We start from the raw sequence: 12,110 nt of genomic DNA on the forward strand, positions 1-12,110 counted from the left end.
AAAAAAAAAAAAAAAAAAAGGGCAACTTTGTATTACATAGCATATATTAGGTAAAAACAACACAACATATTAAAGAAAAACACAAATTTATAAAGCACTACAGTACAAAGTTTATTGAAAGAAAAGAACTCTCTTAATGTTTTCTGATTCAGGCAGACACACAAAAATAATGTATCCTGTAACACATAAAATCAACTTTCTGGCAACAGAAAATTAAAGTTCTGTGCTTCAGATATAGTGTTAAAACTGGAAAATAGGTAAATCTATATACTCACGCCTCAGTCTGCCTGTGTTGCTGTTCCTGAAGACAAGCTAGATCTATCATATGTCTAATTTGTGCTTTCAAATCTTTGTTCTGGAGATGCAAATGGTGACAATGAAGATCTTTCTTGAGTTCCTAGGGCAAATAATACAAAATGTACTTCAGATTGCTCTAAGAATATTAAAATTAAATCAGCTTTAATAAAACTCATTTTATATTGTTGCCATTAGTTTTAATTCTTTTTAGATATTAAATGTTTAGAAACAATTTGAAAATGAGTTCTGGGTAGGTGGTCTATAATTTATAAGCAAGATGAATTTTCATGTTTTCTCAGAAATTGAATATTAGGAATTCAGAAGAAATTTTAGTGTCGTGACAGCTTCTTGGTCTATCCAATTTGTTCACAATGTTGCAAAAATACATAAAAATGACCAGTTTTTGCTTAAATGTCATTTCCTTAGAAAGGTTTTCCTTGAGCATTATATTTAGATGGACACTCTTTACCCCTCAATATTGTTATAGCATTGATTGCATTGATCAGTAGCAATTGCATTGATATATTCATTTGTTTATAGTTTCTCTGTTCATACCAGAACATACAGCTTACCACCAGGACAGGAACTATGCCAGGTTAGTTCAGTGTTAAAGCCCCAGTGTACAGAGTCTGAAGTTGTGTGCAATAAAAATTTCTTTTTTTGCAGGAAAAAAAGATGATATGGTTGATATCATCTTTGGTTGGATGATATGGTTAGAGCACTGGCCTATGAGTCATGTGATTTTAGAGATGGGCTTTTAAGGCCTTGAAACAAATGTTACCATAAGTTGAATATACAGCCTTTATGGAGATCAGTTTACTTGACTAAAATTTAAGAGCTGGGTCAGATTATCTCTTCAGTCCTTTCCAGTTAGAAAATTAAATGATCATAATAGTGTAAATATGTTTGCCAAGTATTCCAACTGTTTTCCTTTAAAAGAAAAATATGCTGGCTGGGAATGGTGGCTCACACCTATAATCCCAGCGCTTTAGAGGCCATGGTGGGTAGATCACAAGGTCTGAAATTCAAGACCAGCCTGGCCAAGATGGTAAAACCCTGTCTCTACTAAAAATACAAAAATTAGCCGGGCATGGTGGCAGGCGCCTGTAATCCCAGCTACTCGGGAAGCTGAGGAAGGAGAATTGCTTGAACCCGGGCAGCAGAGGTTGCAGTGAGCTGAGATCATGCCACTGCACTCCAGCCTGGGTGATAGAGTGAGACTCCGTCTCCAAAAAAAAAAAAAAAAAAAAAAATCCTTTATACACATCCTCTCATAATCTTCTTTATCTTCTCGAATCTTTCTTCTTTTAAAGAGACAACACTTGACGCCCATTCTTGATATAAGCTTCATCTTAGGCAAAAGTGTGAAAATGTGTTTTGCAGGCTCCATTTTCCTAAACCTCAACTGCCCAGGGCCAGGTGTCCTCTAATCTACCACCTGAAGTTGCTTGTATTTCCTTAAGCCTACTAACCTTATCTACAGAAAATATCAGCAAAGGGATTACAACAAAATATGAATGGTGATAACCTAGTAACAGCCTCAGAAACTTTATTGAAACAATTTCAGTCAATAAAATTAAAAAAAAAATGCAATTCTTTGGACATTTTGAATGGCTAAGACAGGAACCCTATGTGCAGGGGAGCTATGTCTGGAAACTTCCTCCTAGGGACAATTCTTATAATCCATCTTAGCTTTAGCTAGTGAAAACAATGCAAAATATTCTTCAGATTCTTTTAAAGAATATTAAGATTAAATCAATTTTAATAAAACTCCTTTCCAATCTGCAGTTGACCAATGATTTTCTAAAATGTCAAAGTTTTTTTTTTCCTTTTAAAAAAATACTTCCAAAGCCAGTTATTAAGACTATGACAGAGAACCATGTCACCCATCCTATTTGTCTGGATATATTAAAATTAGGAATTATTTATATAATTCAATATACTTCAAGAAATACAGTAAATGTTTTAGAAAAAAATTATCTTTACGGAGTCAAGATGGTATGGCTAGAGTTATGTGATTTTAGAGATGGCCTTAGCCTTGAAACAAATGTCACCATAAGCCAAATATATGCCCTTTATGGAGATCAGTTTACTAGAGTAAAATTTAAGAGCTTGATCAGGTGATCTCTTCAGTTCTTCCTATTAATAGTTAGAAAACTGAATGATCATAATAGTGTGAACAAGTTTGCCACATATTGCATCTTTTTTCCTTGAAAAAAATCCCTCCTTTATATATATATTCTCTGATAATCTTATTCCTTTATCTTCTTGAGTCATTCTTTTAAAGAGACAAGACTTGATTGTATAATTATATTAGTCAATAATGGGTCTTTGGCTAGCCTTTTAACTTTGAAAAACCAAGTTTATAATTTGAGTCTTTTCTTGACATACTAATGACTAAATCGGATTGGAAGAATGTGATTTATTTTGAGAACTATAAGTAGGCTAGTAATGGCTAAAGTATAGAGTATAATGAAAGGGGATATATAAACCCTAAGAAGTATTAGGTGCCAGACCATGCTAGGCCTAGTAAATCACAACGGAGAATTCATTCTAGAAAGAAGGCAGTAAAGAACAATATAATCAGTTTTACCTTTTAAAAACTTGCTTTGGTTTCAGTGGAGATAATGAATTGCAGTAGAACATGAACGAAAGCAGAAAGACCAAATGAAGCAATCCAACAATGAGGTATAGGAGTCTGAATTAGGATAGTAGTAGAGGGGCGTAATCAGAAGTGGATAGATTCAGAATATCAATGAGTAAGTAATGAAGGAGACTATAGAGAAAACAGCACCAATTTGTAAGTCAGAAGTTCTGAGTCTTTGTCCAGAGTTGTGTGACCTTGGATAAGTCCCTTTATCAAGTTATGCCTCAATTTGCTGATGTAAAAAATAATGGCTTATAACTAGATTCACATTCAGGTATATAAAAGTTCTTCATAAGAGAATTCTAGAAGACAGACTGCTAAAAAAAATTAGATTTGACCATACTGAAAAAGGTTAAATTTATTGAAAATAATGCAGATAATATTAACTTCATAAACACTACTAAGTAGACAAAAAAGCAAACACAATATAGCAATAATAATGATATCAGAAACAATATACTATTTTTAAAATTGGAAGCTTACAGTAATGTGGGATAGAAAAGGTAAACTAGTAAATTTCTACAGTTGACTTTTTTGCCTCCTTAATACTTCATAAGTTCTTAAGTACTTCTGTAGTTAGAATGTTGATTACATGAAAAAACATATAATAAAAGCATAATGTAAATTACGTTAGGATCTTGGGAGGTGAAAATACTCTAGCAGTATCATCTAAAACTATATACACATACATATTTAAAATTTTTAATGAATATACTTAATGCCACTGAACCGTATATCTAAACATGGTTAAGATGGTAAATGTTATATTTTTATTACACACAAAATTTGTTTCAGACTTTTTTCAGAAAACTTTTTCTCACTAGAAGGGCTAAATAATCTGAGACTATCATAGCCGTAAGTAACAAAAAAAATTGAAGAACCTTCAGTAGTTATTTTTAAATAAGGTCAAAGTTTAACACTAACCAAAGACTTAAGAGTTTTATGTAGTTTAGAAAATCATAATCTTGAGAATATGACTGCTTTAGATAAAACAGTCTCCAAATAAACAATTAAATAATAAGTGGAATAAACCAAAAGTACTGTCAACATTCCACACCTGTTACCAATCCAGGAGAATCAACTCTTGTGCTTTAAATGAGAAACATTCATTTGGTCAAGGTTATCAGCTGTTCTCTTTGAAACAATTTTACCAACAACATAACCACATTTCAGTATTCCTACAGATATTGTAATAGAGACTGCTGCATTCTATGATAAGCCTCTATGGCTTTATATGGAATTTCAGAAGTTACCTCCTCTGATTCTAGCCAACCCATATTACAGTTTATTAATGAATTTTGTCTTTTTTTGCTTATTGTTTTGAGTCATTATATATCATCTTAAGACGGATATAACATTTTCTAAAAAGTGTGCTATATTTTCCTTCTTAAGTAGATATTCTTAATCTTGTGTCAATGGAAGGGCTTCAGAAAACCCAAATGACTTAGAAAAACACAAAATTGTATGAATGTGACCTCCCCAATCTCCTATCTGGGAGAAAATCTACATAGCTGTGATCAGATTCTCAAAAACATCTATGACCTCCAAAAAGGTCAGTATCACTATTCTGGAAGAGAAATTCAAAATGTATTATATGATGGGGTTAGCTCTGTTGTTAACTGTGTACTCTCATTCTTTGTACAACTTGCTTGGCTATTGATGTCTCTCTTATTGTTGCTTAGAAAATTATTAAACTATTATTTATCATTCATTTTCTTTTAAGTGTTGCTCGGCTTTGAATATAGCACTCCACTTAAGCTCATAATGTCTTAAATACATTTATAGATGACAAATTAAGACATTAATGTTAAATGCACTGTCCAAAGTCGTATAATTAGTGTTAGAGTTGGATGATATTCAAAACAAGTAGTAAATACCAAAATTACCAAATACTCCAACTTCAAAGTCTATCCTCTTTATGATGTTTACATTCTTTTGCAGGGAATATTTTAAAGTGCCTTACAGACTAAGTTATGTTATTGCAAAATGTGCTATATACTAGTATGCATATATGGTATATATGCATAGTAGTAGTACTATATCCCTACTCAGAATATACCAATATACACTACTATATGTATATATATATATATAGTATATATATGCATATAGTATATATATGCATATAGTATATGCATATATGCATACTAGTATATAGCACATTTTGCAATAACATAACTTAGTCTGTAAGGCACTTTAAAATATTCCCTACAAAAGAATGTAAACATCGTACTAGTATATACTAGAATATATATGTATATGCTAGTATATATAGATAATATATAGTATATATATACTATATATATAGTATATATATGTATGTATATATGTATATATGTGTGTGTATATATATGTATGTGTGTGTATATATATACACACATATATGTATAGTATATATACTAGTATATACTATATATATACTAGTATGTAATATATAGTATATAATGTATATACGTGTATATATATGTGTGTTATATATACACACATATACATATATACACACATATATATTATATATATACATGTTAATATATATAATATATACTAGTATATATACTGTACATATAGGTACACATACACATATATACACACATACACATATATATATACACTAGTATATACTAGAATGTGCTGTATACTATATTTAATGTCCTAATCTTAACTAACTGGCTGGTATGCTTTTATCAAAATATTATCAAAATATTCTGAGGTTAGAATAAATTGTTGGCTCAAAAAAGCTCCATACTAAGGAACTGTTGTCTTTGGCTTCCTTCTTAGGAAACAGGATATCTGCTGCTTGCTCCTTTCACTACGTTGAAGTGCCATCATTAACTACTACTGCTAGTGTTTTCTATCCAGTCATGCCTGAGCTTTCATGTCAAAAGAATAATCATTTACGGCCATTGCTGGCCCACCAGAGAATCCATTCCCTAGCCATAAGGCATTAACTAATCTCTCTGAAATATAAAAACAATTAGTATATTTGAATACTAAAGATCACTGGCATTTGTTGGTAAATATTTTTTATTTATTTTTACCTGTATTTTCTGTCTGATGCCTTTCTAAGAATTCAAAGGTTTTAGAAGTTTCCATATCAATTATCTGATACACAGTTACAGAATTTCAGAAGAGCATCACCAAAGTAGAGACTTTAGCTATTCTACCTTTTAGAAAAAGACTGAAAAGAAGTTTCCTTTTAAAGTATTAAGTATCTGGGTGAAAATTAGTTACTTCATAGCAGTTGCTCCTAGTTGCTTAGCCTATATTCACTTTCTTCTTCTTTCTTATTAGGAGCTCCAATCCCATTACTAGGTATATACCTAAAGGATTATAAATCATTCTACTATAAAGACAAATGCACACACGTTTACCGCAGCACTATTTACAATAGCAAAGACTTGGAACCAACCCAAATGCCCATTAATGATAGACTGGATAAAGAAAACGTGGCACATATACACCATGCAATACTATGCAGCCATAAAAAAGGAGAGTTCATGTCCTTTGCAGGGACATGGATGAAGTTGGAAAGCCATCATTCTTAGCAAACTAACACAGGAATAGAAAACTAAACACTGAATGTCCTCACTCATAAGTGGGAGTTGAACAATGAGAACACATGGACACAGGGAGAGGAACATCACACACTGGGGCCTGTCAGGGGTCGGAGGCAAGGGGAGGGACAGCATTATGACAAATACCTAATGCGTATGGGGCTTAAAACCTAGATGATGGGTTGATAGGTGCAGCAAACCACCATGGCACATGTATACCTATGTAACATAACCTGCACATTCTGCATATGCATCCCAGAACTTAAAGTAAAAAAGAAAAAAAAAAAAAAAAGAGAGAGAGAAAGAGCACTCCAATATTGTTCAGAGTAATTATGCAAAGAAAAGGGAGGTCATCTTTTAAGAGTCTCTTCTATCTACAGATAGCCCTGTGACCTATTTCTAGCCAACACATTAGTCTGTTAGGAATTTTTTGAAACATCTTTGGTCTCCTGATATAGACATCTCTCCTCCTTTCTTTCCTCTTCTTCTGGCTTAGGTGTGTAAACTTAAGACTAGATATGAAATAGTAACACTACAATCATGAAATGACAAGCACAATAATGACATATAAAAGATACTGCATTAGGAATGAACTGCATACTTTCAAACTTATTGTTAAGAGAACAAAAGACAGCCGAAACTAGCTAAGGCACTAAAGTTAGACTACTGTAACCTTGTAACAGAATACAATTCTAATGTGATGCTGTCATTATCCATCACTACACTTTAAAAATAAAACTTTTTGCCATTCTAAGGTGCAATATCTTCAGTTACACACACACACACACACACCCTTTCAAATCAACTTTCTTTAGTCATAATACACAAATGTTGACCTTATTTAAACTATTTTTGCATTACATAGCAAGATTTCAAACAAATTACGTATCTAATGAATTCTCAAGTACAGTTTAAAATAGAATTATTTAGTTTAACTTAAAAGCTACCATATAAAAGGATGCAATCACTTAGAAATAACAATGTTTAAAAATAAATTAAATCTCAGAGATGGGCAATAATAGTCTTATGAAAGATATTTACTCAATAGGAAAGAACACATTTTAGGAGCTCAGTTCTTATGACTTAAATCTGAACACACAGAGATATTTGTACCTTTGAAATATGACCGTTTGGACCTAAGTGTCCCATTTCTTTTTCAACACGATGGAGCCAATTAGTATTCTCATTAAATTGCTTCAATTCCTCCTCCCTCCTTTTCTCCAGGTAGCAGCGACGAGTTTTCAACATTGCAAGTCTATGATCTCGTTTTCCAGTGGCCTGAAACATGATTCATTTAACAGTTAATCTAATTTTTATAATATTTGATGTACGTAATATTAGTAAACTGGTATTTTCTTACGAAAACTATTGTAGTAAATTGTTAGGCTATATTTTTGTATTTAAAGCTATTTCCCTGTTGAAATCTCAGAATACTACTGCTTGCAGGAAAATAGGAAATTGAGTTGTGAGTCATTTTTATAAAATTACAGGTTGAGAGTTTATGGCTTTAAGACATACACTGACCAAATCAAAGACTACAACTTTTTTTTTTTTGTCATTAAAGTACAGCCCCTGCAGTATGTTTCGTCTGAAAAGTTCATACAAGGTCAGATACATTCCATGATTTCCCTACTCAAAATCAAAGCAGATACATATCTTGCTCTTGTCTTTGATGTGAAGAAATAAAGTGTTGTATTGCTCTGTGTTTGCCTATAAGGCCTCAAATTGGCTAATATAAATGAAAGGAAAAAGAGCTTATATCAGAGTGCTTATCAGTATCTGATCTTGCCTGTAGGTTAGTTCAGGACCCATAATGAATATTCTAAATATTTCTGGTGTTTTACCTAGGCATAAATTGTGATTAAAACTAATCTTTGATTTCTTACCCTAAGGGTCTTGCACACTATTATGAAAACCATGAACTAGAACATCTTGACCTCTCTGGGGGTATTTGCCCATAGATACTAAAGTCAATAATTATCAGATAGGATGGGTAGATCTGAACCAATGGATCCCAAAAGAAAAGGTTAGAATAAGCACTTGCAGCTGGTTCTGGGAGCAGGAAATGAAAAAAAAGGAACAGAAACTAGATTTGAATTTGGTTGAAGAACTCACCCTCTTTGGGAGATAAATATTTCTTAACTTTTACAAAAGCTATACTATTGAGACTTCGGCATATAAAAGAAAAATATGATTATCTTCATTTGGATAGAGGATATGAGCTTATAAATGATTTAAGGTCAGGCACAGGTGGCTACCTCGAAGTCACAACTAAATCCTAGATATTCATAAAATTTTACTTCCCTTCCCTTCAAGGGAAAGGCAAGAGTCAGAGAGAAGCAGATTCCATTTCAGGCTAGAGTCATAGATCAGGGAAAAATAGTTGACAGGCACAGTCATTCTCACCAAGGTTTCTAACTCTTTTTTAAGGCTTCTCTGGTTAATTATAATATCAGAATCTCTCTTTGTCAAGGTAAGACAATAACGAAAACTAAATAAGCCTCTCAAAGAAACAAAAACCTGGATAGTCAAGAAGAGAAAACAAAACAAAACGTAACCCATCAAATTGACCACAGCACTAGGGAGAGAACTGTGACAGAATGCTATAATGCAGGCTGGGCATGGTGGCTCATGGCAGTAATTCTAGCACTTTGGGAGCTGAGGTGGGAGGATTGCTTGAGCCCAGAAGTGCAAGACCACCCTGGACAACATAGAGAGACTGTGTCTCCACACAAAAATTAAAAAATCAATTTAGGCAGGTGTGGTGGCCTGTGCCTGTAGTCCTAACTACTTGTTGGGGTGGTAGGGCTGATGTGGGGGCATCACTTGAGTCCGAGAGGTTTGAGGCTGCAGTGCAGCGAACCATGATTGCATGATTGTGCTACTGCACTCTAGCCTGGGCAACAAAGTGAGACTCTATCAAAAAAACTAAAAAAAAGAATGCTATTATGCAAAGGTTACCTAGTGTGGTACAGGGACTCCTAAGGATTCCTGAGGTCCTTTCAGAGAATTCACAAGGTTAAAGCCATTAAAATCATTTTTAATGGTTTTCTAGAAGCTAAATGATGTGTAACATTACAACAGAATAACAAACCAGCAGTTATGAGAATACAACTGATATGAAAAGCCAGGCATTAAAGAAATTTGCAAACATGTAAAACAATGCCACTCTTCTATTTTCACTATTTTTGTTTGAGAAAATAAATTTATCACACATAATTTTTAAAAATTATTTTAATTATGTTATTTAATATTATTTGTCAATTATTTTAAAATGAATACATAAATATATTTTTGTAAATCTCAGTTTTAATTTCTAATATAGCAATATCGGTAGAGGGAATACATATAAACAAAAGCTCTTTGAAGTCCTAAATAATTTTTAAAAATGGAAAGAGGTCCTGAAACTTGAAGTTCAGAGCTGCTGCTATAACAGAAGGTGGGTGATGTGACCTACTGACGTTTTTCTGCTACTCAGCAGATGTAAAAATTTAGGCAAACTGATCTTAGTGGGTCTGTAATCACTTTATCTGAAAAATGAAGACAAAAATATTACACCTTTCTGAAGGTAGGCAGCTAATTAAATCATCTTTATTTTGCTTTAGTATTTACAATGGTAGGGACTCTTAGAAACCAGGGCATATGGGTCTGATGGCAGCAATATCTAATATCAGAAAATCCTAAGCAGAAACCTCAAAAAGTCTGTTTATGACTTTTTACTTCTAATGTCCATCAAATGTATCCTCTATGATGGTTCTCAGGGGACATTTTCCATCAGGGTACTCCTACTGAACCACTGTTCTAAAATGGCAAGTAAGTGTTTGGGAATACATTCTAAAATATGCATGTTAAACCCTGACATTAGAGTGAAATGTTTCCCATTAAGTTTTAAAAGAGCTTTACATATTTCATTAACAAAATCCCCTGCACACCACAAAAGTCTTACAAGAGAACAAACATATCTACAATTTTAGGTTTTACTACTGCTTTGTGTATAATAATTGCTAATACGGTAAACTCGTATTTTTACATTAAAAATAATTTTACAGATTATTTTTATGGGGCCATAAAATTACCCAGGAGCTTCCTTTTATTAGTAATTTCAAAGTCCATACTCCAGAACTATTTATAGCTGAATCAATGTTATGAGATTCTTTCATCACTTCTGATAACAAACCTCTTTTGGAGAGAATCCAAAACATATAAAATTCTTTGCCTTAGAAAAGCAGTTTACTCAGACTACAGTTTGACACTTCTGTGTAAAAACAAATCAACCTTTAGATATCTTACTATGTTTTTCAGTGGCTTAACTATAAACAATAACTTAAGAGCTTATAACTCCACTACTTATCTAGTCTCATAAGAATAGCTAAAATAATTGGAAACCTGAGGATCAAAATGACCACAAGTAAGAGATCAGGAAAGGCACTTTGGTTGAAAAAAGTCTAGGCTACTACACAGAAGAATAAAGATGAAAGAAAAACCAAAAAACCGAAAATAAAACCAGTCAAACCTATCCTGTTACTCTATGTCTTAATCTTTCTAAATAACCACATTCAAAATTCAATGAAGGAATTAAGAGAGTAAAAGAGCAATTATCTAAATTAGTTTGGATACATAGTCCAAGCTCATTAATTATACTAAATAATAATATTTGAATGCTTAAAAAATAGAACTCTAAGTTCTGGTAATGCCACTCCCTTGCTTGAAAGACAGCATTTTGGCCAAAAAAATAGATTTTACATTCCTAGCAACCAACAGTTCCACAATGTGTGGTACCAATATCTTATCTTTCCAGTCTATTGTTAATAATTCCTAATATGGCAAATATGTCTAACATCATGTGCCAGCTCCAGTCTATTCATTGTGGTTCTATTTTCGGATTTCAAAAGAAGGTATGGCCACGGATCAGTGGAATTTGCAGTGGGTAAGGAAGTAGAAATTGGCAGTAAGTTTTGAGTATAGTTATGCACTTCTATACATACTGTCCAACAAATGTGACCTGCTCTGGTCAAACTGATACCTAATCTACAATATACTGGTCCTATTTGTTTCTCTCCCATTGGTATTCATATGCAAGGCCCAGTACAAATCTCATCTTTCCACCAGAAAGTTTTCTTAAAAACACGGTAAGAAGTCACTGTTTTCTTTTCTTAATAGCTATAGCATTTATAGTACTTAGAGTATAGCAGAGTGATTAAGCAGGCTCTGAAACCACAAAGGTGTGGTTTAATATTGGTTCAGCCACATTAATGAGTAAGTAACTCCAGACAACCTACTTGAGTTCTCAGTGCCTCCATTCCTCACAAATGATAATATTAGATCTATCTCAATAAGTTTGTTATAAATATTAAATGAATTAATCCATGCAAAGAACTTTGAAAAATGTCTGGCAAATAGTATTCAATAATATCAGCTGTTTTTATTATTACTATTTACATGACAATCATATAGTACCTTGTCATTTTTATTATTTTTATTGCTTCAACTAGCATGTAAATAATTGAAGGGCAAACACTTTTCTTTACCTCCATTGTGTCAAGCACAAGGTTTTACAGATGAACAAGTGTTCAATAAGAGTTTCGTTAACAGTTGAGATGTGAAGTCAGTAT

The 12,110-nt window shown here is 32.8% G+C and overlaps 1 protein-coding gene across 1 annotated transcript in view; it reads right to left on the bottom strand.

Moving 5' to 3' along the window:
• Window positions 1-12,110, bottom strand: part of KIF18A (kinesin family member 18A) — a 90,497-nt gene that overhangs the window by 36,456 nt on the left and 41,931 nt on the right. The window contains exons 11-12 of the mRNA XM_017547086.2: window positions 7,612-7,776; window positions 274-397 (exon numbers count right to left, since the gene is read on the bottom strand). Coding sequence (XP_017402575.1) covers window positions 274-397; window positions 7,612-7,776 — 289 coding nt within the window. The remainder of the gene's footprint in view (window positions 1-273; window positions 398-7,611; window positions 7,777-12,110) is intronic.

Source organism: Cebus imitator, unplaced genomic scaffold (genome assembly GCF_001604975.1).
Source record: "Cebus imitator isolate Cc_AM_T3 unplaced genomic scaffold, Cebus_imitator-1.0 Scaffold195, whole genome shotgun sequence".
Lineage (NCBI taxonomy): Eukaryota > Metazoa > Chordata > Mammalia > Primates > Cebidae > Cebus > Cebus imitator.